General features: G+C 41.7%; 1 protein-coding gene across 1 annotated transcript in view; it reads right to left on the reverse strand.

Moving 5' to 3' along the window:
• Window positions 1-20,859, reverse strand: part of Dnah3 (dynein axonemal heavy chain 3) — a 179,165-nt gene that overhangs the window by 84,942 nt on the left and 73,364 nt on the right. Inside the window, exons 27-37 of the mRNA XM_051192820.1 lie at window positions 19,817-19,931; window positions 17,607-17,805; window positions 15,193-15,301; window positions 14,888-15,001; window positions 14,026-14,202; window positions 11,051-11,142; window positions 9,159-9,378; window positions 7,973-8,107; window positions 3,455-3,566; window positions 2,099-2,340; window positions 641-741 (exon numbers count right to left, since the gene is read on the reverse strand). Coding sequence (XP_051048777.1) covers window positions 641-741; window positions 2,099-2,340; window positions 3,455-3,566; window positions 7,973-8,107; window positions 9,159-9,378; window positions 11,051-11,142; window positions 14,026-14,202; window positions 14,888-15,001; window positions 15,193-15,301; window positions 17,607-17,805; window positions 19,817-19,931 — 1,616 coding nt within the window. The remainder of the gene's footprint in view (window positions 1-640; window positions 742-2,098; window positions 2,341-3,454; window positions 3,567-7,972; window positions 8,108-9,158; window positions 9,379-11,050; window positions 11,143-14,025; window positions 14,203-14,887; window positions 15,002-15,192; window positions 15,302-17,606; window positions 17,806-19,816; window positions 19,932-20,859) is intronic.

The raw sequence follows: 20,859 nt of genomic DNA on the forward strand, positions 1-20,859 counted from the left end.
TCTAGTGAACAAGGCCAGACTATTCCACTCTCCTGTGGCCCTCTCTGCATCTTCACATGTGGGTCCACACAGGTGCATACACACGAAAGTATGTACAGTTCTGCTCAAAGACCTGAGATTCAAAATGAGACAAGCAAGATGTTTTACTAGCCGTTGTACCTCAGTTTCCCTGTGTATAAAGTAGGGTTGATAACAGTCATCAGAGGGTGATTGTAATTAACATGCATGCAGTGTCTGGCTTCTCAATCCTTCACAGGAGCTTTATTAATGGCAGCTGTTGCTCTTTCAGTTTTCCTGTAGCAAGGGTACTGTGCTCAGGCAGCATTCTCAAAGCCAGGCTTTGATGTCTTGTGCAGGGATGGAGAGGAGAGGGGAAGAGGAGGGAGGGGAAAGGAAGGACAGGGAAGGGAAATGATGGGAAGAATTTGCTGGTTTCTAAGCAAATCAAAGTTCAATTTCCGGAGATAGCAAGCCCTTTTCAGAATTCTGGTTTGATATTAGACCTCCATGATCTGGTGTGCTTAGGACTGATTATGTAACAGTCTAAATGAACAATAATACATCGAATGGGTGACAACACCCATGGACTTTTAGCACTCTCCCTCCCTGCTTCCACCCAGGTGCCAGACCACCAGCTAACCTGCTCACAGTGGCGGGGGAGGCCTGCTCCAGATCCGCTGGCTCAAAGATCAGACTCATCTTGGGACTCATCTGTATGATCTCACCACTCATTAAACACAGCTGAAAATGCACGGGTGTGGGGGTGGTGCACAGGGTTAGATGCTCCAGTCAGCAAACATGGTGAAAGTGCAAAGGGGGTTGGGGTTCACTCATTAAACACAGATGGAGGATGGGGGCAGAGGGCAGGCTTAAATTCCATCTGCACAGGAAGGGTCACAGTGGAGACAAAATTGACTCGATGGATCCTACACATAGGTGTTAGGAATCTACCATGTGCCAGGCATCATTCTAAGTGCACAGGATAAAGCAGACAATAATTCCTGTCCTCTTGGGGTTGATAAGCAAAATAATACAGAGTGATGAAATTCCTCTGGTGAGACATCGAGCAGATGGGCTGGGGAGTGCTGTCCTGGTTGAAAGACTTTAATTCTAGGCAAGGAGGACACACTGGATTGTAGCTTATGAGGACACACTGGATTGTGCTTATGAAGTGTCTTGGTCTCTTGGTGTTTAACACAGAATTGTTATTATTATTTTAAATTTAACCTGGAGACAGCTCTCACTATATTGCCCATGCTGGTTTTGAATTCACTCTTTAGCCCAGGCAGACCTTGAATTAGTCATTCTCCTGTCTCAGCCTCCTGAGTAGTTGGGACCATAGGTCAGTGGCATTAGGCCCAAGTGAACATAGAATTTACCTGAATACCTTCAGCCTGTTTTGTTTGCTCAGATCTCTGACAAACCACTGTTTTTGAACCTGCCACATGGTCTAGCCCATGGCTGGGATGGCAAGAATTACTCCATAAATCCCTTTTAGGACGAAATGAGAGATTACCAGAGGACCTTGTGGTTGGCAGGCACATCCCTGTAGCATGCGGTGAAGATTGACAGTTGAGCCTCAGAATATCCACTCAGGACATAACTTGCCACTCAGCAACATGGACTCAAGTGAGACATTTAAATCACAAGACAAAACCTGAACCCTGGTGACTCATGGAAGAAGAGCAAAAGGCAGCCATTCCTGTGGTTCATCCAATGTATGTGTCACCAGAGAGGTCACAGTTATGGCAGAACCGACACCCCACCAGTTTATGCCATCTCTAAGTAACTAATAATAGACTCATATCTGTGACTACAGCTGAACTTACTTGTTTAGAATCTCCATAACATTCTTCCTTTGTGGTATTAGGGACAGAGCCCATGCTTTGTGGGGTAAGGTTCTGTCACTGAGCTATACCACCAAGCCTTTCTATTTATATTTTAAGTCTCAAAAAGCTTACTGACTACAAGTATAAATGGAAGCATAATTAATAAACCGATGATAACTATTGGGGGGCAGCATTTATGCTAGGGTAACAACTCCATGACTTTGTACAGTTTTGATCATCTATGAGTAAGTGATGGGCATGGTAGCTACCTTTTTATTGTCATCCAGGACAGTGTTCATATTTTCAATCCAAACGGCATCCACTGGCCCATCAAATATAATCCATTTGCGGTCATCAGTAATGGAAGATGCTTGTTCCCTGAAAGCATTGGCTAGGACACCATCCGTCCACTCATGGCTCACTGCATCAAAACAGCCATACAGCTGCCCCATTGTTATGGCCTTAGGGTTGATGATCTTGAACTCCACAGCAAACTCCTCCATCTGCTTGGCTGGGCGAGAAAGTCCGACCCATTACAAAGGCTTTGGTAGGACCAGACATTAGAGAGAAGATCACCAGCTTGGTGACTATACAGTCTAAGGAGAGTCTATAAAATGATGCTCAGTCTTTATAAAGATATGGATATCTAAACAGATTAGGCCTCATATTGTGAGTTATCAGAACCATTCACTTGTAACCATATTTTCTTCTGAGTTTTATTTCAAACTGGGCAAATGTCAGATTCGTGACTAAAGGCATCTGACTTGACTGAGAAGAACTCAAACATTGAAGAAAAAAAAAATATTCCACCAGCTTTCCTTATGTGCCTGTGTCAGTCACCCTGGGCTCTGGCCTGGGATGATGAAAGCTTGACAAGTGAAGCCCTGAAATCCTCTCAACTTGCTCTTAACTGACATTGTCCCTGAGAAACAAGCACTACTGGCAGATGGCATAGCACATTTATTTAGTGACAGAAAATCATATTTTATGTGATTTTTTAAAATTTAAACTTATTTTACTTATTAAATTAAAGTAAATTAAATTAATTACTTTCTTCCTTCCTTTTTCTCCCTTCCTTCCTTCCTTCCTTTCTTTCAAGACAAGGTCTATTTTATATATCTGGCTGTCCTGGAACTCACTATGTAAACATGGCTGGCTTCCATCTCAGAGATCTTCCTGTCCCTGACTCCTGAGTGCTGGAATTAAAAGCATGTGCCACCATTCCTGGCAAGAAAATATTTTTAAATGAAACCTAGGTCCTCTTGAAGAGTGACAATCACTATTAACCACTGAGCCATTTCTCCAGTCCCAAAGAAAACAATTTTAGATCAATTTCTTGTATAAACTATGTGCAACATAGTCATGTTTTTCAAAATTACATGTTTTCATATTCTACAGAAACAAATGTAAGAAAAGAAACTCACAATTTGGTGATAAAATATAGCTTCTTGTTACATTGTCTCTGTGTATTTACCTACTTCAGCACTTCTCAACCTGTGTTCTGCTTTTAACTCATATATCAACACCCAAGTTGGCAGAGCTCATTGCCTGGCATTGTGTCCATAGAGTCAAACAACTGTTCAGGAAGTCCTGACCTCCCTGCAAGCCAAGGATGCAAGCTTTACCTTCATGTAGATCACCGAGAGCTGCTGCCAGAACTTTATAAGCTGATGTCTTGCCACCCATAGGATCTCCAACAATCATGTAGCCATGTCTTACCAGCATCATCTCATAGACCTGGGAAGAGAAATCATACAGGGCATTGACCCTGGCACACTGCCCTGCACTACAACTGAAAGGCCAATGAGAGACAGCAGATCTTCAAGGTCACATTAACTCTTATGAGCTACAGCCTTTTAGTGGTCTATTGTTTGTTACATTTTCCTGCCAGTCTGGTCCCACAGCTGCATCAGCCAAAAATAACACACAGAAATACTGTATAAATTATGAAATTGTTGGCTATAGTTTCTGGCTAGCTCTGTCTTAATTATTAAGCCATAATAAATATATTTCTATATGGTCTTATCTTACCAAGAATGTCAGACTCACAAGTCCTCTTCTCCTGAGATCACATGTGACTCCCCTCTCCTACATCTCCCAGAATCCTCCTTGTTTCCTAGTACCGCCTATCTTGCTTCCCTATTGGCCAGCAGTATTTTATCATTAACCAATAAGAGAAACACATTTATAGAATGACATCTCCCCTCAATTGTTTAAATATGTCTTAGTTAAATATAGATGTGCCTTAGGTTGTCTACTAAATAGGAGATGGTATTTGTTCTTCACCTGTTTATATGCTAATTATCACATGCTTGTTCAGATGAGCCCCCTGAATGCATGCAGTCCCTGGTGGAAGGAGAGAACAAACTTTTGAAAATTATCCTATGGGACCCTAAGACAGACATGCATGGATCCTCCTAGGAAGGGGAAAAAGACAGGATCTCCTGAATAAATTGGGAGTGTGGGGGGGTGACGGGGAGGGTGAAGGAGGGAGAGGAGGAGTGAGGGGAAGTAGGGGAAAATGTATAGTTCAATTAAAGCAATTCAATAAAAGGAAAGAAATGTGAAAAAAAAAGAAAAAGAAAATTGTTCTCGACGTCAATACTGGCACGACCACACACGCACAAAAATAAGTAAAATAAAAAATATTTATATATATTTTGGGGCATACTATAATAATTTGATACAGAATGTGTATTGACCAAATCAGGTGATTATTTCCCAAGACATAGATTATTTTTATGAGCTCACTAGAATTAAGAAGTAGATGGTGGCCACTAGAGGTAGGAAGGGGAGTGAGGAGTAGGGAGATGGAGAGATGTTAGATTATTGGTACCCAAAAATTAGGCTGGAAGAATTAGCTGTAGTGTTTTATAGTAGAGCAGGGCAATTATGCTTCTTAATACTTGATTTCTGATGAATATATTTCCATATACATCCATATTAATAATTTATTAGATATGGCATTTACCTTTAAAGAGGAAAGGGAAATGGGGATCTTTTTAGCAACTGCATTTTCTATTTGAAATTTCCAATCAGAAGGTCTGTATACTGTTCTGACCTGACTGGGGCTCTCAGGTGATGAAAAAGGATTTTCTGAGCTAGGCTCCAACATATCAATTACATTCTGTGTGAATTTAGCCCCTCCCCTTATGTACTATAGTGGTTTGAATGAGCAAGCCCTCCATAGATACAGTGTTTGAACACTTGGTCCCCAGTTGATGAAGCTAATGGGGGGAGCAGTCATGGGAGGTGGCTTCGATAGTTTAAGGACTGGTGCCACTTCCAGTTCAGTCTCTTTGCTTAGTGCTCATGGCTGACAAATAAGATCTCCATCTGCTTCTGTGTCCTGCTGCCAGGCCTGCTGCCTGCTGCCACATCTCCCCACCATGATGGACTCTCATTCCTCTAGAATTGTGAAGCCCACATAAACTTCTTCCACTAATTGCTTTATCACAGCAACAGAGATGTAATTAATTCAAGTATCAACAGCAGTTTTCAGAGAAGCTCTTTTTTTTTTTTTTTTTTCATTTCCTGATCCTTTCTGCCTGGGACAAGTAGCTCATATATCTGAACTACAAACACTCCAGTCATTTTTTATTTATGTGAAAAAATTTCCTCTTTAGATGGTGATCCCATCAGAGAAGGGAAACACAGGAAGCTTTTTATCTTAAAGGTCAAGTTCTCATTATTTTTCTCCTTGGAGGGGAGCAACAAGGAGAATCAAAGAAGGCAATGATAGTGAGGGTGATAGAGGAAAAAAAAATGTACACCAGCAAATATTTGTTGAGCATCTACCGCATGCTGTAGACAGAGAAAGAATGAGATAATAAATTCCCAGCCATCAAGGGAGCTTCATGCTTAAGTAGATTTGAGAGACACTGAAGCGAATAGAGGTGCAAATAGAACAGAAAGCATTAAAAATAGTCTCTGGCCTTCCCGAAAATGATGATGAAGTTATCAAGATACAAAAAGACAGGTAATTGTGGATACCTTATTTTTCAAGATATAACTTTATTTTTGAAATCGACATTAAGCTACATAAAAGTTCACCTGTATGTCTGCAAATTACTTTGAAATACATTAGAAGCAAGATAAATGAATAAATGGATGGGTGGATGGATGGATGAGTGGCTAGACAGTTGAATGGATGGATAAACAGGTGGATGATAGTGTGGGTGGCTGAATAAATGGGTATATGATCACATGGATGGACAGATGGAGAGATGGATGAATGAATAAGTGGATACATGCTTGGGTAGATGGATGGGTGATAATTGATGAGAAAATAAGCATTATAAAATGTTAATTGTAAAATCTAGGTGGGTGGGGGTATTTTATTAATAATTCTTTTCATTTTTGAACTTTAAAATATTTCATAATAAAATATTAGAAATGAAAGCCCAGGCCTAGTGAAAGGGTTGTAAAATACAAAATTGAATTAAATTTCAATATCATATTAAATGAAATATTTTTAAAAATGAGCTCAAGTGGTGAGAAAAATTACTGTTACAAGAAGTCAGTCTGGTCTCAGAGTCTGAAGACTTGGGTCCTACTTTGACCTTTGCTTCAACTATGTCACTTGAGAAATGACAAAGCTGATAACGCTGATGATGCTGAGGAGATGACATGAACAGAGTTCCACACACTAACTAGTACTTTGCATTCCTGCTCTCTCAAAGGGCACTCTGTAGCGAAGCCTCTTCTTACATTTCACAGGCAAGAAAACAGAGGCCCAGAGAGGTGGAATAATTTACCTCAGATCCCACAGGAGTGAGATTTCAACCTGAGTCCACATTAACCCTAAATCCACTTCCTCTCTGGACGTCAGTGCTCTTTCCAAGGTATTAGTGGTCTCTGTGACTCTAATCTGTGAGTCTGCAAAGAAAGAGCATTTGGGGCATGTTCTGCTGAGTTTATTATTACAAGTTATAAGTCAGCTTGACTTAGAGATTGGTCCCAGAAGGGAGCACAGGGCCTAGAATGAAGTTTTGTGGAGGCTCTGCAAGGTCAGGGCCAAGTCTATGATTTCTGTCTCATATCTGGTCTGTGGCCTACTGACAGTACAGTCCCAGCTGGTGTGATGTGATGTGATGTAGGGGGTGGGGCTCATCTCATCTCTGTTTGGTCATGGTCTAGGTTTTCTCTCTGTCACTGCTTCTGAATTGGAAGAGAGCCATCCAAATGTTGAGACTTTGGTGTGTGTATGTTGTATGTATTTGTAACCTGTGTGGGCAAATAAGTGGAGGCCAGAGATTGACATTGTGTGTGTTCTAGTGCCCTCCACTATTTTGGGGCATCTTTTGGAACCAGAGGTTCCATTATTCAGACAGACAGCTGCTAGTGACTCCAAGGCCCACTCATGTCTACTGGCTCCCCAGCACTGCTGATGTTACAGATGTCTGCTGCCAGATCTGGCTTTTACGGGGTGCTGGGATACAGAACTCTGGTCCTTATGCTTGTGCAGCAGCACTTCATCCACAGAATCACCTCCTCAGCCCCAACTTTGAACACTTACAGAGCCATTTTTAGAGCGGTACTCTTTCTCCTCCTGCGACAAAATAAATTCCGAGACTATTGGGGTAGAGGGTGATAACTAAAAACAAAAATTAAATACTGGGGAGGGAGTCTGGGCTCACAACATTTCCAGTGAAATTACCCAGAAACCTGGATCCCACTGTGCCTGATGCTAATATATTCCTGTGCTTTTCAGGTTAGGTAAGTAAATCTGGCTTTGAAGGCCAAGGCCCTCTGAGTTGGAATTGTGAGTCCAGGGTAAGGAAAACTTCAGTGTTTCCACAGGCTTTTCCCAAGAAGATGGCCATAGGAAGAGTGCTGGTATCTATTTTGTTTTGCTTTGTTGCTGTTATTGTTCTGAGACAGAGACAATCTCACTATTGTAGCCCAGGCTGGCCTCCTGGGGATTACACATGCACACCATCACATGCCTAGATAGAACAGTGGATTGTAAACTTTATCTTGTAGGAACAAAAAGCTAATGGTATGGCATATAGTCAAATGGGTTTTTTAGCTCCCTTGCTACTCAGGTCCTTATGGTTGCTGTCAGTCCATCTCACATCTGCCCTAGGTCTTTCTAATACCTGCCTCCATCGGTATAGACCCACTTGGACATAAGGACCAACCTGGATAATCTTTCCAATAAACCAAGGCACTGGCTGCAGCTGCATCTTTCTGATGTTGCTCTCCAGCACTCCCAGGAAAACTTCATAGTCTGGCTTTGGAAGAATAACTCCAGGAAATAGATCTGAGATAATTCCCTGTCAAACAAGAATTCAAGAGAAAGGGGGAGGGGGACAGCCAATAGGTCAGCTCATCCTTTCCTAAAAAGAGATCTACAAACAAAAGAAATGTTAGAGAATTTGCAAAACTTATTTTTTTCCTGGACTGAAAATGCCAAGTCTATGTATCATGATTTCCCTCCTGAATAATTTTAGAAGCCAGAAAAGATTTACTAGGCCCATAGTACTGTTTCCTAGTCAAGACACAGACTAACAAGATGGATGATTCCCACTTTTACAGTGCTCACAGCCTGATAAGGAAGAGAGGTCTTAAATTAGTTATAAAAGGAATTAATTCCATTAAGTAAAAGACATGGCCCAGACCTAAAGCAAAATGTGAAAAGATTGTTTTGGAACTAAATAGGGATTTTTACCTTTTTTTTTCTTTTACTATTATTAACATGGAGGGGTTGAGCAAAAAGATGTGATGGTGTGGGCTGAAGTCTTAGTCACTAAAGTGCTTGCTGTGAAATCATGTTTGGATCCTGAACACTTATGTAAAAAAATCTTGGTTCAGTGACATGTGCCAGTAATCCCAAGCTCTGGGAAGGCAGAGGCTGGTGGGGTCTTGGAGTTCACTTGCCATGGCGACAATCTAGTTGATTTGGTGAGCTCCAGGTTAAACAAGAAACCCTCTCTCCAAAAATAAGGTAGAAGGCCCCTCATGGTGGTTCATGCTTGAATCCCAGAAAGTGGGAGGCAGAACTCTGTGAGATTGAGGTTAGAATGGTCTATACAGTGAGTTCCAGGCCAGCCAGAGCTACACAGTGAGAACCTGCCTTAAGAAAGAAAAGATGGAGAGCAATAGATGATGGCATCAGAGATGAACCTCTAGTCTCTATATTCTCTTCCTCTCTCTCTCTCTCTCTCTCTCTCTCTCCCTCTCCCTCTCTCTCTCTCTCTCTCTCTCTCTCTCTCTCAAGTGGGATGGCTGGAATGAGAAAGGGTACAAGAGGTGGCAGATGTGGGGAGATGCTCAACTCTCCAAAGTTGAGCCTGAGTCCTTGGCCAAGCCATCAAGACAGTGTACCTGAAACAGCGGGACATCTTGAGCCAAGAACTTGGCCAGGTTGACATCCAGCAAGGCCCGGAGCAGCAACACACTTTCATTCTCCTGGGGGTACTTAAGCTTCAGATTGCCTGCAGCTGTAAGCACAGATTTGACTGCCCGCATGCCATAGTCATAGTGATGCTGGGATGAGAGTTGCTCAGAGCACAGGCGGTAGGTGGCGACAATCTTCTGGGCAAGACTGTACAAGGGCAAACACATAGCTTCAGTCCTCATTACAGCCCCTTCAGAAACTAGGCTTGCCTGTGGCCTTAGTGATCAAGTCTTCTTACGAGAGCCAGCATAGTGAACTAAGGAAACTCAACTCTCTTTCAAAGATAGAATGAAAGCAAACAAGCACATATATCCAATATACACTCTAAGTGAAGTCACATTATATGCTTCATGTGTGTGTATGAATGTATGTGTACATGTACAGGCAAGTTTAAAATGATATGTTAAACTATTAACAGCGTCACTCCCCCTGGGGGAAAATTACCTTTCTTACTTCTGTGACACTACAATATTGTGTGACATCTGGTTTGATTTTTAATTCAAGAAAGCTAATTCAAAAGTATAATATACACATCATATTATTCACATATGTGTATGCATGTCTACTTCTTAGTCTTTCTAGACACAAGGGGAGGCCTAGATTTCTCAGACTGCATATAGTTAGAGGCCATAGTAATGTGTTCTAGCCAGTGGTGGGTGGACAAGTGATATATGTCACAATATATGTCAGGTCCAGGCTGGTCCATAAGAACCTCCTCCATGAGTTATCCCATGCCACATGTTGTAGCCATGTATAATATCCCAGGTTCTTGAATTTGCCAATGAGGAACAGTCTCCTGACCAGAAATATCCATTTGGGATTTTGAGTGAGTGTAAAGCAAACACTTGTCATGCTGTACCATTGGGATTAGAGCATTAGAATTGCCCTAACCAGTACAATTAGGTACATTGCTCTTGTGATGGTTCCCTTTAGAAAATGGATTTAGTCTTTAAAACAAAAACTTCATGCTGTTCACACTTTAGTACAAAGCTTAGCATTAGGCAGATGGTGAATTGAGTAGTCAAACCAGTGTGGTCCAGGTCTACTGTTAGGGAAAAAATAACCCTGTAGTTCAGAGGAAGCCTCTTGCCAAGGAAGGGTGATATAAATTTTGTTACAAATTAAGTTACAAATAAGGAACACCTATACACTTCCCTGAAGAGATAGTTATGGCAACTACAAAGTCTATTGATTACAGTAAAGACAAGATAAAACAACAACAAAAAACACAAAACAAAAAGTTGTAAAACTTGGGGTAGGTCAATGTAAAACATTTTACAATGATGATTCCAAACTCTTGGTGAGTGTCCTGTTGTGAATATATGCAATCATACATAAAGACACCAATCACTGTGTGTTTTGGGAAACTGGGAGATACTTGAATCAGAAATAACACCATTAATTGGAGTAAATAAATGTCATATTGCTAACAATTTAACTAAATTGTTAAATTCATTAAGTAATATTATATTTTTCTCTGCAGCTTTGGAAAAAATTCATGTGTTACATTGTTGTAAACCATTTAGTAAAATGGGGTTAGATGTCTTATTGTGAGGGGTGGAAAGGATATGAGTGGCTACAGTTTTTACAGTGTCTGGATGTATAGAGCAGAGAAGATCCCCTTTCATGGGTATCTGGGCCTTATCACATTCAGGAATGGGGTCAGGACCAAAGTCAGGGCCACATATTCTCAAATCAGCTAAAACAGTTTCTTGAGTTTTTATTCTCCTCCACCCCAGTAATAAACCTTGAATCTATCACACACACAAAAAGTTGCTCTGTAAGGGCATCTAGCACCCACTGGACAAATGTAGTGTACCTCCTGGAGTCCAGAAAGCCCATAGAATAGAGGGAGATTTCTCCAATGAGAGCATAATCTGGCACCATCATGGCCACTGTTCTGAACAAGGCCTGGGAAAGAAATAACCAATTAGAAACAGGGCACACAAAATAAATGCTTAGGGGAGGCACATCTACAGAGACAAAGAGAAGTCATATGATCATCCAGTCAACCCACTGGCAACCAAGGGAAGGAGGGCCAGAGGACAAGTTAATGCAGACTGACTTTCCCTAAGTTACATGCTATTATATTGGATCTCTTAGAGCTGCATGGGAGGTTCTAGAAGCTGGTTTCACCATACTTCACTCTGTGCCAAATGAGAACATCTTACAGCATCACTCAACTTCCCAGGATTCAGTAGGATAGCAGATGCCATTTAGGAATGCAAGACCAGTAGTTAACATGAGAATTCTGATATCAGGCAAGAGCTGTTCTCATTTCTGCTCTGATACAGACCAGTTTGGACAAGTTACATAATCTGAAACTTCAGCACTTTTTCATCTGAATGAACTAGTAGTATTAGCCCTTTGTAGAAATATCAAGAGAATAAACTATACAGTATTAGTGAAAGGTTCACAAGCAAATGTGGCCCATTGTGATGGTTTGAAAGAAGACAGCCTCCAAAGGGAGTGGTGTCATTAGGAGGTGTGGCCTTATTGGAGTAGGTGCGATCCTTTTTGAGGAAGTGTGTCACTGTGGAGGCAGGCTTTACTTCCTGTTGTCTACTGATCAAGATGTAAGAATTCTTAGTTCCTTCTCCAGCACCATGTCTACCTGCATGCTGCCTTGCTTCCTGCCATGTTGATAATTGATGAAACCTCTGCACTGTAAGTGAGCCACCACAATTGAATGTTTCCCTCTATAAGAGTTGCCATGGTTGTGGTGTCTCTTCACAAGGATGGAAACCCCAAGACATCCATACTTAGTAACCAATGAACAGCAGGATTAGAATTTAGAGAAGGGACTTGCCTCACTGTCGAGGTTAGCTAGTTGGAAAGCCAGGACTAACACAGGCTTCCTTACACCATTGCTTCCTACTTCTTATAATGTCTGTCTCATGAGACTTTGTTGAACTGCTTTAATATGATTATGGGCTACTGTGAGTGCAAAGAGTGGTTACAACAACTGGGTCATAAAAAAGAGAAATGGAAGTGCAAATTCTAGTTTGACACTCACTACCTATGTCAATTAACCTAGACAGATCTTGGTAGTGGGGATCTCAATTTAAGAATTGCCTTTATCAGATTGGCCTTTAGGCAATCTTGATTTCTGATTGATATGGAAGGGCCCAGCTCACTGTGGGAGTGCCATCCTTAGCCTGACCTATAAAAGATAGACAGCTGAGTAAGTCAGGGAGGCCAGTTAGTAGGGTTCCTCCTGTGGTTTCTGCCTCTAGGTTATTGCTTAAATTTTTGCCCTGACTTCCTTCAAATAAAGACCATGATTTTGAGGTATAAGCTAAATAAGTTCTTTCCTACCTATCTTAGGGTTTCAATCACTGTGAAGAGACACCATGATCATGGCAACTCTTACAAAGGAAAAACATTTAATTATGGTGGCTACCTTACAGTTCAGAGGTATAGTCCATCATCATCATGGCAGGAAGAAAGCAAGGCGGTATGCAGGCAGACATGGTGCTAGAGGAGTTGAGAGCTCTTACATCTTGATTTTCAGGCAACCAGAAGTAGTCTGCCTCACTGGGTGTGGCTTGAGCATATATGAGACCTTAAAACCTGCCTCCATAGTAACACACTTCCTCCAACAAGGCCATACCTATTCCAATAAGCCCACATCTCCTAATTGTGCCACTCCCTTTCAAGACCATTTTCTTTCAAAACACCACACTCCCAAGTTGCTTTGGTCAATGTTTTATCACAGTAAAAGAAAGCAAACAAGGACATTAACCTACAGGGGAGGAGCACTTAAAAGATGTTGCCTATTTTCTACTCTGAGAGAAAAGTGGTCTATCTGAACAAGATTTCCTGGATACTAATCACAGTGCATTTCTAGCAGGTAGAGCAACAGGTACTAAAGTCTGTGTTGAGGGTATGGTCATCTCTCTCTTATCATTTTTCCCTAAGGGGGTAGAAAAATCCATAAAGAAGCAGGCCTGGAAGTCTCTCTCTCTGGTCACTCCTTTTGAGCAACTGAATGGCAGATATTCTTTCCATAGAAGACCTCATATCCTTTGGATTTGTGCTTCCATGAAAGCAGCATCCCAAGGTCATCTAAGGCCATCTTTCATTGAAGAAAGCCTATTTCTCTCTCTCTCTTCCCCTTCTAGGAGACTTTCCTTCTTCCACTAGCAGCAGGGCCTGTGGATGTTACAGTAGCTCAGGCCAGATCAACAATAGCTGCTGGGTACACATACTCTTGCTTTTTCTCTCGTGGAGCAAAACAGTATGCTTTAGATAGGAAATGACTATAAAAGGGGCTAATCAACATGGTCCATTCTAGGTTTGACAAGTTCTCTACATTGAAATACGATGTTCTCTCATAAGTAGATGATCTTTGTTTTACCCTCAGTAATTAAATGACTTCATGTAATGGTACTAAATTTTCTACCCTCCTCTGGAAGAAAACAATGAAATGTAACAACTCTTTCTTGGCAATATTAGGTTGGAGATAAGAGATGATTGTTGCCTTAGCATTCACCACTCTCTACCATACCTAGCTGACTTCTCTTTATATCAGTTGTCTGGCTGCTATAGATAACTGAAATGCTTGACTCTTATTCTAGCTTCACTGCTATTCATTGTCATTCATCTTTATGTATTTACCCTTCCTCGCTGTAAGACCTTCTTGGGGAGCTGTTCTTGAACCAACTATTATCTTATCACTGGAAATATTAGCTATTTCTACTATTGGGCTATCTCTGAGATCTTTAGGGACATACTTCTAGAAGCTTCTACACTAACTACATCTATGCTATGTACATCAATGCCAACATTTACCTTGAGATTATCTGGCAGCTCAGCCCTGCCAGCATATCCAGGGTTCATGGTAATGAAGACAGCACAGGTTGGGTTCAGTGAGAGCTCAGTGCCTTCAAAGATGAACATCTTCAGCTTCCGGATAATGGCTTGTTGGATGCTGAGAATCTGCTGAGCTACCACTGACAGTACTTCCACCTGTGGAGAGAATACTCAGCTGAGGTATATTCAGCCAGCATCCCCCCACTTACTCAGCAAGGAAAGACCATCAGCCACCTAAGAACTAGACCTTTATCCTCAAAATGAGGAGCATGATTTGGGGCTTTGGCAAAGAAAAGGAAAATAATATGTGTTTGTGTAAGATCATGTGTATGTGTGGTATGGTATATGTGGGTAAGATGTTTCCATAGCACTTTATCTTAGCATGGTGCTTGGCACCTAAGAGGCATTCACTGTCCACCAGTTCAAAACTCATGCTTGTATTTCTGATTTCCACTCTGTCTAAATAGAATCAATCACATGCTTTTTGGTTGTGTGTTTACTTCTATCATATTTTGTTTAATTTTTATTCCTTTTATTTGGTTTGCAACCATTTAAGAGGCAAGATCATCTCTTACTCATCTTTGCTCAATGAACGTATGCAGTTACTGACATATACTACCTGCTCTAAATTAACTTCTGAAGGAATCAGTGAATGGATGAATATGATAGTGAGATTAGATGTGTTTAAAGTAATATGCTTTCTCCTTTAAGCTGTGTATGTTTAGTATATAAGTAACTACTCCATGCAAGAAAAAAGACACAGACTCTAAGAGTTGGGAGCTCAGAAAAAAATCCCCTCCATGTTCAACCCCTTTGTTATGTCCCCTACAAGGAGAGTTACCTCAATTCTATTGAATTCATCAAAACAGGCCCATGCTCCAGCTTGGGCCAGCCCCTTGAAGAACTTCCCCATAGCTTTGTAATCCAAACCGTCAGAGCAGTTGAAGACCACACACTAGAAAGAGGGAGGATTCAGAATAAATTTCTTCATGGCTGAGTAATCAAAACCATAAGCCAGGAGCAAGAATTCTACCAAATGCACTGGGGTCCCACTTTGTCTGTTAGGCTAAATCATCTTGAACTTCTTGCTCCTAGGATCCAGAGAAATGTAGGAAGAGAGGGTAGAGATGGGTGGCACCCCCATACCTGCTTGGCCAAAGCTTTAGCCAGATCTTTGGTGGTCTCTGTCTTGCCTGTCCCTGCTGGACCCTCTGGAGCACCTCCAAGGTTTAGCTTCAATGCTCCCATTAGAGTCCTAAAAGGAAAAACAAAACAAGACAGAAACTCAGTGTGCAAATCCTGATATACAACCCTAAGTTTTGTTTATTTTGAATTCTGCAAATAGATATCCCCTTCAATTTTATGATCAATAAATCATTATTGTAAAAAATCGTGTTTTTCAGCATTGTAATTTGAGAGCCTAGCTTGATGCATGGCAGAAGCCACCTTTTCACAGTTGCCTGAAAGAATGAAAAAATGGATAATGGGATGTTTAGGTGGATCTAAATGAACCAAATAGAGATGGAAACTACTCCAATCCTACATTCCAAAGCTCACCAACACTGATGGAATGGAGACAACAAATGCGTGTGTTCCATTGGAGTATGACCTTAGCTTAGAAGCCACATTTTAATTCACTTCATACTCTCAGTGAAAGAACAGTGCCTGGCAGGTGCAAGGCAGATATTACAAATGAATGATGTGAAAACTGGTCCCCATAGTCCTTGGGATAAGTCTTTTTAACTTCAGAGACATAGTAACTTGTTGTTTTCTGAACTTGTTTCCACAGCTCTAATTAGATTTAGGGTTGGCTGATGTCATGCATGGTGCACAGGCACATTCAGGACATGACTGTTCTTCATGACCATAGCTAATAATAGTGCATGGTGGTCAGGACTTTTGATGAATAATTAGATTATAGCTGCTCTCAGCACAGGGGGGAGCATGGATGGTTATATCAGATGATGGAATTGATTCTACTATTACAATCACTCTGCCGTGTGTGTCATTTATAATATCATGCTGAAGATCTGAAGGTTGTGCAATAGATTGCATTTCTAAAAGAAAATTGCTGGATAATGAGCAGAATAAATTAATGGTGAATTAAAACCAGAAAACAAGGAATTGATAATACATGGGCAAATGCATTGAATGGACAGTTCTAAAAAAGAGGTAAAAAATGCCAAATGAAAGGGGGTGGGGTTAGTGTCTTAAGTCATTGAGAAAGCCCAGACTCACTCAAGTCAGAATGGTTGTCATCAAGAAACCAAACAATAACAAATGCTGACAAGGACAAGTGTGAGAGGGTGGGGATTTAACATTTGTACACTATTGGTAGGAAATGCTGAATCTGTGCAGAGTCTCTGGAAATACCTATAGAGGATCCTCAAAAAACTGGAAAAAGTACTGCTGTATGATCAAGCTATTGCACCACTAGGTTTACACCTGAAGGAATCGAAGCCAATGCCCCTTAGAGATGTTTGCACATCCATGTTTACTGTAATATTATTTGTAGAACCGAGTTAGAGATCAGCAGAGGTGTCCCATCAATAGATAAATAGATAAAGAAATGCAGTATACATAACAAAATAAAATTTTATTCAGTCCTAGGTAAGAAAGTTTCTCAATTGTAGGAAAATGAGTGGAGTTGGGAGATTATCGTGGTAAGCAAAATACGCCAGATTCAGAAAAACATCATGTTTTCTCCCATGTATGGAATTTAGGAGAGAATAAAAAGAGACATCAGAAAGGTGGTTACTTAGGAAGAGGAGAAGGGTCAGTGGATGTCAGTGTAGACAAGACAGGGTGCTCATAAATACAGCATATTCTTGCATGAAAATTAACAAAACCCATTGTACTCTATAATTAATATATGCTAATAAAAAGAAAACATGGTGGGAAAATTTTAAAGACTCTTAAAGAATAATACTTTGAAGTGTTTATACAGTCTAGATTTGCATATAAGGAAAATCTAGACAGCACAGGAAATTTGAGTATAACAACATTGGAAAGCTAATAAAAATACAGGGACCTAATATTAATATTTGTAAGGAAATTGACCATGCACTGTGCTAAGTGAAGAGAAACTTTTTCTCTCCATTGGACTGGATGTGAGCCTTGAGATGCCCTTGCCTGGGATCTTGGTTTAATTTTTTACAGTGCTGGGAATGGGACCCAGGGCCTTGCCTGCTTGCTAGTCAAATGTTCTCCCTCAGAGCTACATTCCCAGCCCTGCCTGTCTGTGTCATGACCTTTGTGGTCTATGTAACGGCCATGGGCTCCCCAGGCACCACACTGGGTTTTGCTATTGGCGGGCTTTCTAATTAAGCCACATGTGACTATCTCACTCATATACCGGTGTTCTGCTAATTGGTTCCAATATATTTGTCCATACTGGGATTCCATTGGATTCCCATTCCCAGCCAATTCCATTTGTGGGCACCCTTCTGAAATGTGAGAGTGACACACAGAGGGCAACAAACCCAAGGCACAGTGGCCCACCCAGTGCCTTTCCCTCCTAAATTCTCTCCCATCCTCTCAGCTCGGGGCCCAGAGTTTACCTGTAGCAGCGGTCTGTGAGAGGGGTGATCACCAGCCTGGGGGAGTTGCCCAGGTACTCATAGCCATACAAGGCTTCTGTGGTTATCATCTGCACATGAACGTCCTTTGCCTCCCAGTAGTACCGCAGCTGTGAAATCCACTGGAAATCATTTAGACTGTTGATCTGATCCTTTGCCAGTTTGGCCACCACGTCACGGGCTAATGGGACACGATGCAGACACACACACACACATACGATGTCATCAGAATTACCCATCCTCACAGACTCTTTACAAAAATGAGGGTGCTATCCAGGCCCTCAGCCTCCACACTATTTCAGGTTCTAACATCTTCCTGGCCCCCTTCCAGCCTGCAGGGCAGCAGTAGCATTCACAAGCTGGATGCTGCTTTTTCCAAGGGGCAAAGAAGGCTGTGCTGCCTTCTGTCAGGAAATAGAGTCTCTGGTACTGAATATGCCTTCTGAGATCAGGTGGCCTGGTCTAGTGTTTGATACTGGCCATCAACTTGACCGAGTCTAGAGTCATTAAAGAGAGAAGCTTCTGGGCATGCCTAAAAGGATTATATAGGTTAGGTTAACTGAAGTGGGAGGACCCATTCTATCATGAGTGGCACCATTCCCGGTATCCTGGACTGCACATAAAGGAAGACTGCTAGCTGAACATCCGTGTTTGCTGCTTTTGCTTTTTGACTGTGGATGTAGTGTATATGCCCCACATTCCTGCTGCTGTACTTTCCCTGCTACGGTGGATTGAACCCTCAAATTGTGAGCCAGAATAAACACTTCCTTCTTCAGTTGATTTGGCTAAATATTTTGTTCTAACATCAAGGGAAATAACTGATACACCTGGGTTCAAATTCTGATTCCACCAGGAATTAGCTTTGTGACTTTGGGAAAGTTATTCAATTTCTCTGTCTCTTGGTTGAACAATCTGTATTACTCAATGTAAATACACATAGTGAGAGAGGGCTGGCACCAGTCAGAACTGTCCAATGTATAAAATGCTATGGAAATATTACATCTGAAACTCATAGGGGTGATGGTGGGGCTGACCTAGAGGTTTTGCAATATAGTCACCCTGAATGCTCATACATCTTCAATATGACATTTTGGACCCCATTCCAGGCTTCTAGAATACCCTAGGACATTAGCATAATCTGGACCCAGGACTACATGGGAAGTATCCCATGAATTTATGGTTAGAGGTGTCCTTCCTTCTGGCTTCAGGAACAAGCAGGGTGTTGCATTTACTGGCTTTCTTCTTTCTCTCATAGGATTTCAGAACTAAGTTACTTACAGTGATGGTCCATGAAGTTGGAGTGGATATAGGCTTGTGGAAATCATTAATGGGCTTTTAGGTACTCATGGGATGAGAGCTGTTGAGATCTCTGAGTGAACTCTTATAGGTCTGCATGAGGGCCCAACTTGGAGTTGTCTTCACTATGCAATGTGTGTGCAACTGCATGCATGTATATGCATGCATGTGTGTATTTGTGAGCCTAGCCACTCAAGAAGATACTAGGCCATAATCATGTCTGCGTTCACCACCCCTACCAGGAATAGATCCTCCTTCCTCCTCCTCTCTCCAGATTTTATGGGCATTTCTCTGCCTGAAATCAGACTGAAATGAGCACCAGTCCTAAGGGAATAGATGCTGTGACACACTAGTTAGCTGGTTTGTGAGCAAGAAAGACCTTGTTCCCAGGCAACCAGCCTGGTCCAGCCCCAGTTTCCTTGGTGATGATGGAGTAAGGGTGTGGAGGTGGTTTGTTTTACATAAAGATCCCAATTCTCCCTCATCTTCCTCCTCTGTTTTCTTTTGTTTAAAGAAAAGCAGAAAGGCACTGTCTTTCACCACCTCTCCCTGCACCACTGCCAATTCCCAGCCCCTTAGGTTGGGAAGCAGACAGAGGAGCCTTTGCCACTTCCAAATGTGGTATCTCCCAGCAAGTTATTTCCCTCTCTAATAACCGGTTCTTAACCTGGGAAATGCTTGTGGAAATGAGAAAATCTAAACACTCAGCACAAGCTGGTGCCTCTCAGAAATGAGAGCCCTGCTTTGAGAGTGGTTGTGATGGGAGGGATGTGTTTTCAGTGCTCTCCTTACTCTCAGCCTGAGATGCCCGAAGCATCCTGCTTAGGAGACTCAAGAGTCATGCACAGCCAGCCACTGATCCTGGACTGAGCAACACCAAGAGTCTGTATTCTTACCATGGACATCGATGACAGTGAGGGCCCCAAGGGTGAGCCTCGCCCCACTGCTCAGCTTCCCCCGCACCAGCTCTACAATCTGTGCGATTTGGTCGTTGCTCTTTTTCAGAAAGTCCTGGCCGGGGCACAGGAAGAAGCATTCAGTCAAAGTGTGTTCTCCTCCAGAAATTCCCACCTTGAGGATTGACATCACCTGACATCCAAAGGTCCTCACCAGACCTGGATGTCATCCCTCAAACTGTCCTTCCCCTAAGCCTATACATTAACCTCAAGATGAATCTTGTGATAATTAAAAGAGGACACACTACCTTGCTTTATTTTGGTAACATTGTGGAAAAGACAAAACCTTAGGGGCAGAAATATACAACTGTGGATGCTTAGAGTAAAGAGAATCTGACTGTGAGGGGTGAAGGCATTTGGGGTGATGAAGAGCCGTTCCTCATCTTGCATGCACTTGTCAAAACACAGAACTGTGTGCTAAAATGGGTGAGTTTTTACTATACGTGAATTGTACAGTTAACCTGAATTGGCAAAAGAGCAAAAGAAAGTTTCTCAGTTTAAGGAGACACTGGGAACAGGACATGATGAATAGGACATTCATCTTTACCTATGAATCGCAGCACCTGGGTGACTGAGGCAGGAGGGGAATAGCTTGGGCTACATAGGAAGCCATTATCTCATTTACAAAAGGATGAAGAAGAGGAAGAAAAATGAAACACATCATGTAACCCTGGGCAGAGTTTTGGCCTAGGAAAAGGATAGACATTTAATAGGGCAATGATTAAACTGGTAAAGTGGAAAGGTCTATACAATAATATGTCACTGTGGATTTCCTGATTGGATCCTTATATTTTGGTTACCCCTGATGTTGACATCTGAGGGATCTAGACAAAGGGTATATGAGAAGTCTTTGCATTATTTTTTGTGACATTATACATAAGCCTGATGTTTTGAAATGAAAAGGTTAAAAAGTAAAAATGGATTTTAAAAAGGAATAGAAAAAGAGAGCCTACTTGAGTTTGGCTTCCACCATTTCAATTTTC

Source organism: Phodopus roborovskii, unplaced genomic scaffold (assembly GCF_943737965.1).
Source record: "Phodopus roborovskii unplaced genomic scaffold, PHOROB, whole genome shotgun sequence".
Classification (NCBI taxonomy): domain Eukaryota; kingdom Metazoa; phylum Chordata; class Mammalia; order Rodentia; family Cricetidae; genus Phodopus; species Phodopus roborovskii.